Source organism: Rattus norvegicus, chromosome 1 (genome assembly GCF_036323735.1).
Source record: "Rattus norvegicus strain BN/NHsdMcwi chromosome 1, GRCr8, whole genome shotgun sequence".
NCBI lineage: Eukaryota > Metazoa > Chordata > Mammalia > Rodentia > Muridae > Rattus > Rattus norvegicus.
The window spans coordinates 82783378-82796822 of NC_086019.1; the positions used below are offsets into that span (position 1 = coordinate 82783378).

At 42.5% G+C, this 13445-nt stretch overlaps 1 protein-coding gene across 1 annotated transcript; it reads left to right on the forward strand.

Annotated features, from left to right (window-relative positions):
- The first annotated feature begins 12295 nt into the window (after positions 1-12295).
- Positions 12296-13192, forward strand: Vom1r55 (vomeronasal 1 receptor 55). Its single transcript, NM_001166763.1, has one exon. It carries the CDS (start codon positions 12296-12298, stop codon positions 13190-13192), a length of 897 nt encoding a protein of 298 aa, NP_001160235.1.
- Positions 13193-13445: the final 253 nt, after the last annotated feature.

Consider the following 13445-nt stretch of genomic DNA (forward strand, 5'->3'; position numbering starts at 1 on the left):
ACAAGCACACAAACATAATCTCACCTCCAAATACGAAGATAACAGGAAACAACAATTACTACTCCTTAATATCTCTCAACATCAATGGTCTTAACTCCCCAATAAAAAGATACAGATTAACAAACTGGATACCTAATGAGGACCCAGCATTTTGCTGCCTACAGGAAACAGACCTCAGAGTCAAAGACAGACACTACCTCAGAGTAAAAGGCTACAAAACAACTTTCCAAGCAAATGGTCTGAAGAAGCAAGCTGGAGTAGCCATTCTAATATCAAATAAAATCGATTTTCAACTAAAAGTCATCAGAAAAGATAAGGAAGGACCCTTCATATTCATCAAAGGAAAAATCCACCAAGATGAACTCTCAATCCTAAATATCTATGCTCCAAATACAAGGGCACCTACATAAATAAAAGAAACCTTACTAAAGCTCAAAGCACACATTGCACCTCACACAATCATAGTACGATATTTCAACACCCACTCTCATCAATGGACAGATCATGGAAACAGAAATTAAACAGAGACATAGACAGACTAAGAGAAGTCATGAACGAAGTGGACTTAACAGATATTTATAGAACATTCTATCCCAAAACAAAAGGATATACCTTCTTCTCAACACCTCATGGTACTTTCTCCAAAATTAACCATATAATCGGGCACAAAACAGGCCTCAACAGATACAGAAAGATAGAAATAATCCCATATGCCCTATCAGACCACTACAGGCTAAAGCTGGTCTTCAATAACAATGAGGAAATAATGCCCACATATACATGGAAGTTGAACAATGCTCTACTCAATGATAACCTGATCTAGGAAGAAATAAAGAAAGAAATTAAAGACTTCTTAGAAGTTAATGAAAATGAAGGTACAACATACCCAAACTTATGGGACACAATGAAAGCTGTGCTAAGAGGAAAACTCATAGCTTTGAGTGCCTGCAGAAAGAAACAGAAGAGAGCATATGTCAGCAGCTTGACAGCACACCTAAAAGCTCTAGAACAAAAAGAAGTAAATACACACAGGAGGAGTAGAAAGCAGGAAATAATCAAACTCAGAGCTGAAATCAACCAAGTAGAAACAAAAAGGACCATAGAAAGAATCAAAAGAACCACAAGTTGGTTCTTTGAGAAAATCAACAAGTTAGATAAACCCTTAGCCAGACTAGCAAGAGGACACAGAGAGTGTGTCCAAATTAACAAAATCAGAAATGAAAAGGGAGACATAACTACAGAATCAGAGGAAATTCAAAAAATCATCAATCCAACTACAAAAGCCTATATTCAACACAACTTGACTATCTGCAGGAAATGGACAATTTCCTAAACAGATACCAGGTACCGAAGTTAAATCAGGAACAGATAAACCATTTAAACAACCCCATAACTCCTAAGGAAATAGAAGCAGTCATTAAAGGTCTCCCAACCAAAAAGAGCCCAGGTCAAGATGGGTTCAGTGAAGAATTCTATCAGACCTTCATAGAAGACCTCAATACCAATACTATCCAAACTATTCCACAAAATTGAAACAACGGAGTGGTACTGAATTCCTCCTATGAAGTCACAATTACTCTTATACCTAAATCACACAAAGATCCAACAAAGAAAGAGAACTTCAGACCAATTTCCCTTATGAATATCGACGCAAAAATACTCAATAAAATTCTGGCAAACTGAATCCAAGAGCATATCAAAACAATCATCCATCATGATCAAGTAGGTTTCATCCCAGGGATGCAGGGATGGTTTAATATACAGAAAACCATCAACGTAATCCACTATATAAACAAACTGAAAAATAAAAACCACATGATGGCTTCATTAGATGCTGAGAAAGCATTTGACAAAATTCAACACCGCTTCATGTTAAATGTCCTGGAAAGAAGAGTAATTAAAGGCCCATACTTAAACATAGTAAAAGCCATATACAGCAAACCAGTAACTAATATTAAACTAAATGGAGAGAAACTTGAAAGAATCCCACTAAAATCAGGGACTAGACAAGGTTGCCCACTCTCTCCCTACTTATTCAATATAGTTCTTGAAGTTCTAGCCAGAGGAATCAGACAACAAAAGGAGATCAAGAGGATACAGATTGGAAAAGAAGAAGTCAAAATATCACTATTTGCAGATGATATGAAAGTATATTTAAGTGATCCCAAAAGTTCCACCAGAGAACTACTAAAGCTGATAAACAACTTCAGCAAAGTGGCTGGGTATAAAATTAACTCAAATAAATCAGTAGCCTTCCTCTGCACAAAAGAGAAACAAGCTGAGAAAGAAATTAGGGAAACGACAGCCTTCATATTAGACCCAAACAATATAAAGTACCTCAGTGTGACTTTAACCAAGCAAGTAAAAGATCTGTACAATAAGAACTTCAAGCCTCTGAAGAAAGAAATTGAAGAAGACCTCAGAAGATGGAAAGATCTCCCATGCTCATGGATTGGCAGGATTAATATAGTAAAAATGGCCATTTTACCAAAAACGATCTACAGATTCAATGCAATCCCCATCAAAATAGCAATCCAATTCTTCAAAGAGTTAGACAGAACAATTTGCAAATTCATCTGGAATAACAAAAAACCCAGGATAGCTAAAGCTATCCTCAACAATAAAAGGACTTCAGGGGGAATCACTGTCCCTGAACTCAAGCAGTATTACAGAGCAATAGTGATAAAAAACTGCATGGTATTAGTACAGAGACAGACAGACCAGTGGAATAGAATTGAAGACCCAGAAATGAACCCACACACCTATGGTCACTTGATTTTTGACAAAGGAGCCAAAACCATCCAATGGAAAAAAGATAGCATTTTCAGCAAATGGTGCTGGTTCAACTGGAGGTCAACATGTAGAAGAATGCAGATCAATCCATGCTTATCACCCTGTACAAAGCTTAAGTCCAAGTGGATCAAGGACCTCCACATCAAACCAGATACACTCAAACTAATAGAAGAAAAAGTGGGGAAGAATTTCAAACACATGGGCACTGGAGAAAATTTCCTGAACAAAACACCAATGGCTTACGCTCTAAGATCAAGAATCGACAAATGGGATCTCATAAAACTGCAAAGCTTCTGTAAGGCAAAGGACACTGTGGTTAGGACAAAACGGCAACCAACAGATTGGGAAAAGATCTTTACCAATCCTACAACAGATAGAGGCCTTATATCCAAAATATACAAAGAACTCAAGAAGTTAGACCGCAGGGAGACATATAACCCTATTAAAAATGGGGTTCAGAGCTAAACAAACAATTCACAGCTGAGGAATGCCGAATGGCTGAGAAACACCTAAAGAAATGTTCAACATCTTTAGTCATAAGGGAAATGCAAATCAAAACAACCCTGAGATTTCACCTCACACCAGTGAGAATGGCTAAGATCAAAAACTCAGGGGACAACAGATGCTGGCGAGGATGTGGAGGAAGAGGAACACTCCTCCATTGTTGGTGGGATTGCAAACTGGTACAACCATTCTGGAAATCAGTCTGGAGAATCCTCAGAAAATTGGACATTGAACAGCCTGAGGATCAAGCTATACCTCTCTTGGGCATATACCCAAAAGATGCCCCAACATATAAAAAAGACACGTGCTCCACTATGTTCATTGCAGCCTTATTTATAATAGCCAGAAGCTGGAAAGAACCCAGATGCCCTTCAACAGAGGAATGGATACAGAAAATGTGGGACATCTACACAATGGACTATTACTCAGATATCAAAAACAATGACTTTATGAAATTCGTAGGCAAATGGAAGGAACTGGAAAATATCATCCTGAGTGAGCTAACCCAAACACAGAAAGACATACATGGTATGCACTCACTGATAAGTGGCTATTAGCCCAAATGCTTGAATTACCCTAGATGCACAGAACACATGAAACTCAAGAAGGATGATCAAAATGTGAATGCTTCACTCCTTCTTTAAAAGGGGAACAAGAATACCCTTGGCAGGGAATAGAGAGGGAAAGATTAAAACAGAGGCAGAAGAAATACCCATTCAGAGTTTGCCCCACATGTGACTCATACATATACAGCCACCCAATTAGACAAGATGGATGAAGCAAAGAAGTGCAGGCTGACAGGATCCAGATGTAGATCTCTCCTGGGAGACACAGCCTGAATACAGCAAATGCATAAGCGAATGCCAGCAGGAAACCACTGAGCTGACAATGGGACCCCCGTTGAAGGAATCAGAGAAAGAACTGGAAGAGCTTGAAGGGTCTCGAGATCCCATATGAACAACAATGCCAAGCAACCAGAGCTTCCAGGGATTAAGCCACTACCTAAAGACTATACATGGACTGACCCTGGACTCTGACCTCATAGGTAGCAATGAATAGCCTAGTAAGAGCACTAGTAGAAGGGGAAGCCCTTGGTCCTGCCAAGACTGAACCCCCAGTGAACAGGATTCTTGGGGGAAGGGCAGTAATGGGGGGATGATGGGGAGGGGAACACCTGTAAAAAAGGGGAGGTTGGAGGAGTTAGTGGGATGTTGGCCCGGAAACGGGAAAGGGAATAACAATCAAAATGTAAATAAGAAATACTTGGGGCTGGGGATTTAGCTCAGTGGTAGAGCGCTTACCTAGGAAGCGCAAGGCCCTGGGTTCGGTCCCCAGCTCCGGGGGGGGGGGGGGAAAGAAATACTCAAGTTAATAAAGAAAAAGAAAAAAAGAAAAAAAAAAGATGGCATAGCCCACTTAAACTACTCTTCTGGCTTTGATTCCCAGCACCCATATGTTGACTCACAACCATCTGTAATGTCAGTCTTGGAGACACACACACACACACACACACACACACACACACACAGAGAGAGAGAGAGAGAGAGAGAGAGAGAGAGAGAGAGAGAGAGAGAGAGAGAGACACACACACACACACACCACTTTAAAAATAATAAAAAAAAATCTTTGTTAATGTGTTACTACTTTCGCATTGCCCACATATATGTCTGTGTATCATATACTGGGTCCTCTGGGTCCTCTACAAGAACAGTGTGTGTTCTTTGTTGGGGGATGTTTTTGTGCACTGTGCATGAAGCATCTCTTGACTCAGTATTATGTAGAGCATCGCTCTCTTTCATTTTCTATTGGTCCAATAAAGAACTACCTCAGGGTCAATGTCTCTTGCATGGTGTTCCTAGCCTGTCATATGTAATGGAGAGGTCACCTGTGCCCTTCATTTTCTTTCTTCCTTCTCCTCTCTTTCTCCTCGTGGTCCCTCAGTCTGGTAACTCAAACTCCACTTGATCTCCCCAATAATTGGCTGTAGCCATTTTTATTTAATCAATAGTTTTAAATCAGGGAGCAAGGTTTGCACAACAAAAGCTAGAATGCATAGAAATTCACTTGTCTTGGGGCAGCCAGATCTTGGGGTACAGAATTTAGCATTTGAATACCAGTAGTACCAGACCAACCCCTAAGAGGCTTTATTCAATACTGGTGCCAGATACTCATAGCATCAGGACTGCAACTGAGAGTGTTCCCAAGATGCAGCATTTAGTCATATCAGTCCAAGACTTACAAAGTCAAAATCCATGATTATACGTATTCTATGTGTAGGCAGGGTATGAATCTGTCATTCATCTATCTATCTATCTATCTATCTATCTATCTATCTATCTATCTATCTATCTATCTATCTATCTTGCAGTTGGCCTACTCGTTGAGCAGAGTAACAAGTTTGATTATAAAAGTAGAAATAGCAGTTGGTGTTATGACCTATTATTTTGCTAGAACAGCAAATTTTACAAGATCAATCAATTTCAGAATAGTCTTCAATGTCAGGAGAAGAAAGGTGGGCTGCTAGGGTACAGCCTATACAAGCTACAGGCTTATATGTTAGCGACTGTTAGGGTCTGGGAATTGCCACTCAAACCATACATACACCAATCTCAGTTAAGCAGGAATAGTTTATCGAGGGCTGGAGAGATGGATCAGTGGTTAAGAGTATTGACTGCGGGGCTGGGGATTTAGCTCAGTGGTAGAGCGCTTACCTAGGAAGCGCAAGGCCCTGGGTTCGGTCCCCAGCTCCGAAAAAAAAAAAAAAAAAAAAAGAACCAAAGAGTATTGACTGCTCTTCCAAATGTCCTGAGTTCAATTCTTTTTTTTTTTTTTTGGTTCTTTTTTTCGGAGCTGGGGACCGAACCCAGAGCCTTGCGCTTCCTAGGTAAGCGCTCTACCACTGAGCTAAATCCCCAGTCCCCTGAGTTCAATTCTTAGTAACTGCATGGGGGTTCACAATCATCTGTAATGGGATTTGATGTCCTCATCTGGTGTGTCTGAAGACAGCAACAGTGTACTCACATACATAAAATAAATAAATCTTTAAAAAAGTAGTTTATTGACTGTACACCATAGTGCTGGATGTCCAGGTCCACAAGAAGAGAAAACCTAATTATGGTACTAGTCTGTCCTCAGGGCAGACTTTTTTTTTTTTTTGTGAAAAACCAGGTTCAAAAGTTCTAAGGCAAGCATTGAAGTGGTACAATGTTTTTGGCTAACTAGACAAAGTATCATCAGTCAACCTTTAAGCTCATTGCTCCTGAGTGAGGTAAGGGATGGTGGACAGGTGGTGAACACTGAGATAACAGGGTACAAGTGATCCAACCCTAACTTTTGGTCTTATTAGTAACATTCTTCAGTGTCAGTTAAAGTAACTATGAGCTTAATTTCACCTTGTGAGTAACGTGGAGTCTGAATAGAAAAATAGCTACAGTTATGTTAAAAGGAGCAGGCCTCAACAGAGACATTATTTGATTTTTGGTCTCTCAAGCATTGTAATTCTAAACTTTAAATGTAGTGGTAACCATTGCAAACTGAAAGAACTCCATGATGCAGCTTCCATGAGGTTGTTATACACGATGGGAATGACTTGGAGATGATATAACTGTCTTCCACATGAAAATGTTGCAGCTCTGCGGGGGAAGTTTTCCCCATCATAAGTGTTACTACAGCTTTGCTGGGCGTTGGGGTGGAGGGATAAAGGGTTTTCCTACTGCAAGTGTTACAGCTCTGAAGGGAAAGGCATCCTGCCAGTCCGGAGCAAAGGAATACCACAAAATCACATTGCACAACAAACCTCACACAAGAGACTTACTGGGAAAGACCCAAGAGAGTAGCTGCCTGTGCTTGGCTTAGAAGCAGCAGAGACCTGAGTGGGAGGCAGGCTTATATATGGTTTTTTTTTTGGGGGGGATTCCCATGGTGGGGATTCGTGAGATTTCAAGTCAAGCCCAGGGATTGATGAAATTTTTGAGCTCAGAGATTGGTGAGTTTTCAGGCTCAGGGACTGGTGAGTTTTCAAGATGAGCGATTGAAGGGTTGAGTAGGCTTTCAAACCTGAAGTAGGCACCACACTCTTATAAGTAACTCCTTGCCTGTACGGTGTAAGAAAACCCAAATTGGATTTGGGTGAAATTGTATTTTGGGATGTCATTGGTGCCTATCCAGGGAGGAGGTTGACAGACAGTTGTTTGCATCTTCCAAGGAAACTTAAAACCATAAGGTCATTTAGGGAATGGGTTTGGAGAACATCTTCACAAGGTCCCCAGCTTCTCTGAGAAGACACTTCCAGACTAGATACTTCAAATTCAGAGAAATATATCAATCTTAAATGCAAATGAGCAACTGAGAAGGAGTCTCAGGAGAGAGTGAGGGTGGATGGATGTGGTCTAGGCTGTGTCTTACTCCTGGTGGAAGGGCCTACAGTGTTTCAAAGCCCAGCTGTGTTCTGTGGAGAGGCCCTGCAGGAATGCATATGGGTGGAAAGGCAGACTGCACCTGTTTCTGCTGGCAGCTCCTGATACTTCCCCTCTGAGACAGCCTATGGGTGACCATGAACTTACTGAAAGACAGTTCCATTGAAGTAGACTGTGAGCCCATTTTGGGGACACTATTATAGAACACCCCTAACCTATATAGCACACTACCACCTCTCACTCTGGTGTGTAGCTCCTGGGAGCTCAGAAGTATTTTTTTCTAACTGTTCATGAGGCCTCTTAATTATTACTAGCTACTATTAGGCCCTTGCACCTGGTGCCTGAGTGCTTTCTCTTCTGGAAGTGCCCAGACTCCCCTTACAGACAATGTCAGTGTCTTTGCAGGTGACATACTGGCAGCCACCTGAGGGTTTTACTCTGGAGTCCAGTTCCCATTTCAGTGGCCTCAGACAACTGCTGTGCACTCTGGATCTGGCTTTGCCGCCTGTGTCCACAGCTGTGGAGGTGAACCTGTGAGGCTTCCTGGGGTTCAAGTCTACAGGCAAGGGTGCAGGTGAAGATTCATAAACTCTAGCTTGTGAATACTGCTCAGAGCCAGGTTTTGTCCCCTTAGCTTTAGACTTAGCCTCTGCCTGGAGCTGGTACCAATAGGTTGCCGAAAGGTGGCTAGGCGGAGGGATCATGTGGAGACATGTGAGGATGGGAAGAGAATGGTGGGGTTGAAGCTTGACGAATGGGTTATCTTAGAGTGATTTGCAGGTATCTGCCTGATCCAGCAGGTGTATGTGAAGGGCTGTCACTCTGAATGCAAACCCTTTCATAAGTCTCAGGATCTGTCATCTTAGTGAAGGAAGAGTAGCCTCCCATCCCAGCTTGGTCTCAACAGAGATGTTTCTGTTTTTCAGTATTTAGGATAGATGATATAACTCCTAACTTCTAACAGAGCCTCTCTTTCTCTTTTTTCCCCTCCCTCCTTCTCTCCCCACCCTCCCCACTCCTCTAATTTCTTGCCTCTCCTCTTGTAGACCAGGCTGACCTGAAACTCAGAAATCTGCCTGCCTCTGCCCCCGAAGTATTGGGATTAAAGGCATGGGCCTCCACTACCCAGCTTCAGTATCATATCCTCATCTTCTCCTTCTAAGTATTCTGTTCTATGTCTGTTCTTTGATGCTTGAGGTCTTAAATTCTATTTAAAAATAGCAACATTTAAATGTATACAGAGACAATGCATGTATGTTCTATGTCTTTTTGTTTGTTTGTTTGTTTGTTTTGAGACAGAGTTTTACTATGTAGCCTGGCTGGCTTGCAACCCACTATGTGGACCAGCCTGGCCTTGAACTTTTGATCCTTCAATTTCACCCTACTGAAGGTGGGCATTGCAGGTATGTAACATCATGTCCAGCTTCTGTTGATTAAGTTTTTTTTAAAAAAAATTTCTGTCATGTCTGGCAGTGATAGCACACCCTTTAATCCCAGCACTCAGGAGGCAGAGGCAGACAGATCTCTGAATTCGAAGCCAGCTTGGTCTACAGAGTGAATTCTAGGATAGCCAGAGCTACATAGAGAAACCCTGTCATGAAAAATAAAAAAAATAAATAAAATAGAATCTATTGTTTACTAGCCAAATGTAGTTATGCAGGACTTTAATTCCAGCTCTCAGGAGGCAGAGGCAGACATCCGAATCTCTGTGATTTAGAAGCCAGCTTGGTCTACATATCGAGTTTCAGACCAGCCAAAGTTACATGGTAAGACCCTGACTCAAAAAAATTGGAAAAAATTAGTTTCCACTTATTTAGTATGTATGTTTGTGTTTGGATATACGGGTGTGGGTGCGACATGGTGTGCAGGTGGAGATCAGAGGACAACATGTGGAAGTCACTTCTTCCCCACCACCATGTGGCTCTGCTGGTCAAAGCTGTTAGACTTGGCTGTGGATATTGCACCAGGTTCTCTGTTGACTTCTTGAACCAACAGTGTCTCAGAAAGCAGTGTCTTTGGTGAGTGTTCTCCCTGATCTTTGGATGTTTATACGTGTTTCTTTTTCTTTATTTTTTTTAAAGATTAAATTTATGTGAGTACACTGTTGCTATCTTCCGACCCACCAGAAGAGGGCATCGGATCCCATGGTTGTGAGCCACCACGTGGTTGCTGGGAGTTGAACTCAGGATCTCTGGAAGAGCAGCCATTGCTGTTAACTGGTGAGCTTTATCTACAGCCCCTACACGTTTTTCAAAACCCTGTTTCTACTTTCTTGCATGCTGTCCCTTGGAACTGAAGGCACTTACGTGGCATGTGGGTGTTGGAAAGGAGGAGCTCAACGTTTCCTTTCTACAAGGTTCCATGGAAGCCTTTGTCCTGTGTCCTCAGTGTATATAGATGACGCTCCCTCCATTCTGAGAATGAAACAAGATCTGTGGTTCCCAGTCTGCTTGTAGAAATGGCCAGCACACCCTGATCTATCACGGCATGTGGTCTGGGTGGAAGGTCCATAGTTCCAGGAAGTTTGGAAGAAACAACTCCCTTTTTAGGATCCTATAACAACGGGAACTTGCTCTTTCTCATTAAAGTCTTCTAGTCTGCTAGTGAAAGTCTTTAAACTGAGCATAGATGGTGTCTCTGCATAGCCATCACATGCATTTGGAGGTAAGACTGTGGGGGAGACTGGGGGTTAACTCCATGGTACAGTGCCAATAATGTACGAGACAATTCAATATATAAAAAATAGAAATATAATATATACAATTATAATGGATATAAATATAGTAGTATATAATATATAATAACAATCAAGTTATTGTCTGACTTAATTATTTTTTTAAAGAAAGCAAATTCTCATACAGCCTAGACTAAGTTGGAACTTACTGTTTAGTCTAACCTGCCCTCATACCTCTGACAGTTCTCTCGCTGTTGCTTCTCGCTGTTGAGATTACAGGCCCAGGCAGATGTAACTTCTGTTGAACTAGGTTGAAAGCAAGGATAATACATTTCAGCAGTCATGTAGCAATTATGATGGTAATAAAAAAACTAATATAAAACTAGAATTTGTTTGTGGGACTGGGCATAACAACTGAATTACATCATGGATGCCAGGCAAGCTTTGTACCATTGAGCCATATCCCCAGTCTTACAAAATCGGAGTTCAAGTGCCAGAAAACTTCTCAGCGACTTTCAGTTTGATTAAGACAAAAACTAAAAAATAGTTATGTTGTACTTGTGTGGATATGTGCATGAAAGTTCAGTGCTTGGAGGCCATGTGTGGATACGTGCATGAGAGTTCAGTGCTTGGAGGCCAGAGGCATAGGATCTTTCAGAGCTGGAGTTAGAGGTAGCTGTGTGCCTACATGTGCATGCTGGTGGTCAGTCCAAGTCTACTGTAAGAGGAGCCAGTGCTCCTAACCACTGAACCAGCGCTCCACCTCCACCTACTCAGCTTCTATTTATTTACATTATTTCTATTTATTAATTGAGACAAGGCCTCATGCCATGTCCTCCCAATGACTTAACTCTGGATCCTTCCATATCCATCTCCTGAGTGCTGGGATTGCTGTTGTGTCTGGTTTACGAGGTGCTGGCGATAAAATTCAGGAGTTTGACATAAGCCATCAAGCACTCTACCAATTTAGATAAACTTTTAGCACTTCAGTTTCATCTTATTTATTTACTCATCTTACTTATTTACATCCTGATTGCAGCCCCTCCCAGCCCCATCCTCCCACCCTCCTGCCCTCCTTCTCCCATTCCCCCCTCCCCTTCTCCTCAGAGAGGTGGAGTGTCCCACTCCCCACTCCCACCCCTCCCATCCCTCCATCCTCCTTGTCCCCCCTCCCACCCTGGTACCAACGGATCCTGGCACATTAAGTCTCACCAGGACTAAGTGCATCCTCTCCCACTGAGGTCAGACAAGGCAGCCTATCTAAGGGAAAGGGGTCCAAAGGGAAAGGGATCCAAAGGCAGGCAACAGAGTCTGAGTCAGGGACATTCCCCATTGTAACTGTTGGGGAGAACCACTTGAAGATCAAGCCTCACATCTGCTATGTGTAGGCAACCTACCTAGGCCCATGTGGGTTCACAGAGACTGAACTACCAACCAAAGAGCATGCCTAGACTGGACCTAGGCCACCTATGTATATGCAGCAATTTAATCTTTGAAGAAAGGAAGTCTTTGAGCTGGGAGGATGGCTAAGTTGACAAAGAGCTTGTATTACAAGCACGAGGATGCAGATTAGAGTCTTCCAGACCCATATAAAAAGCCAGATGAGATAGCAGGTACCTGGGATGCAAAGACAGAATGCTGTTCAGAATTGCTTGCCAGTTAGTTTGTCAGTCAGTGAGCTCCAGGTTCAGTTAGAGGAAGCCACCTAATGTTGACCCCTAGCCTTCTTAGTCTTATGGGGCAGCCACACACATATGTGTACACACATGTGACACCCCTACATCTAAAATACAAATAAAAATGAGTTAATAAGATGCTTAGATTCACTGGGTAGTTGTAACCTATGCACAGTAATATCAATGTTTTTCTCTTCCAGGGCACAACCTTGACCATATAAACCTTCACAAACATGGTGCAAATAACTGTTGATGATATGGTCTTGAAGGTTGTTATCCTGTTGCAGATGGGCACAGGCCTTCTGGCAAACACTTATTTGCTCTTCATGCATAGCTTCGTCCTTCTCACAGGGCACAGGCCGAAGCCTACAGAGCTCATTTTGTCCAACTTGGCTCTGGCCAATTCCTTGGTTCTTCTCTCCAAGGGGGCACAGCAGGTGATGGAAGATTTGGGACTGGTGCATGTTCTGGAAGGATTTGGGTGTCAAGTCTTCTTTTACTTCCACAGGGTGTCTCGAGAACTTTTGCTCTGCAGCACCAGCTTGCTGAGCTGTTTTCAGGCAGTCACAGTCAGCCCCAGGCATGGAGTGTGGACAGGGCTCAGACGCTGGGTTTATAGGCATGTTGGCTGCTCCTGCTTCTTCTGCTGGAGTTTCAATCTGGTCATCAGCACCATCTCTCCCATCGAGATAAAAGTCTTTGGGGATATCATTAGTAATTCCTCAATGGGGGATGGCATTGCTTGCCAGTATGTGGTCGCTGTGTCTGGATTGTGTGCAATCCCGTTAGCCATTCTGGGTGCCCTGCTGATGACACTTATGGTGGCAGCCAGCACTCACATGGTATGTCTCCTGCACAGACACCACCAGAGGGTCCAACATGTTCGAAGTTGCAACCTCACTTACAGGACCTCCCCAGAGATGAGGGCCACTCACAGCATCCTACTCTTGGTGGCTGGCTTCATCCTCTTTTACTTCCTGAATTCAATCTACATATTTTACAGCATAAAATCATTTAGCTCCTACCTGTGGCTGCAACATTCCCTGAAGTTTTTTGCCACCTGTTTCCCCTCCCTGAGTCCCTTGGTACTGATTTTCCAGAATTCCAGAACTCCAAGCCCCTGCTTTTAGTTTCTGGGAGTGTCTGGCCTGATTGCTCATCCATGGATGAACATCTGTCACCTCTCACAAGTCCTCCTCCTCCCTCTATTGTCTTGTCACAAGAACCCACCATTTCATCTTGCTTGCTGTGGAGTACCTTGAGGACCTGTCAAGGAGAGACACTCTTAAACAAACACAGGAGGGAAAACACTAGGAATTTTAAACTTATGATGCTTGGAGGAATAATAGTTTACTGCCTTTTAAGTTCTTAATGTATATTAAT

What these genes read in the sequence shown, in the direction of transcription:
- Vom1r55 (NM_001166763.1), top strand. Translation starts at nt 12,296, where the DNA reads ATGGTGCAAATAACTGTTGATGATATGGTCTTGAAGGTTGTTATCCTG.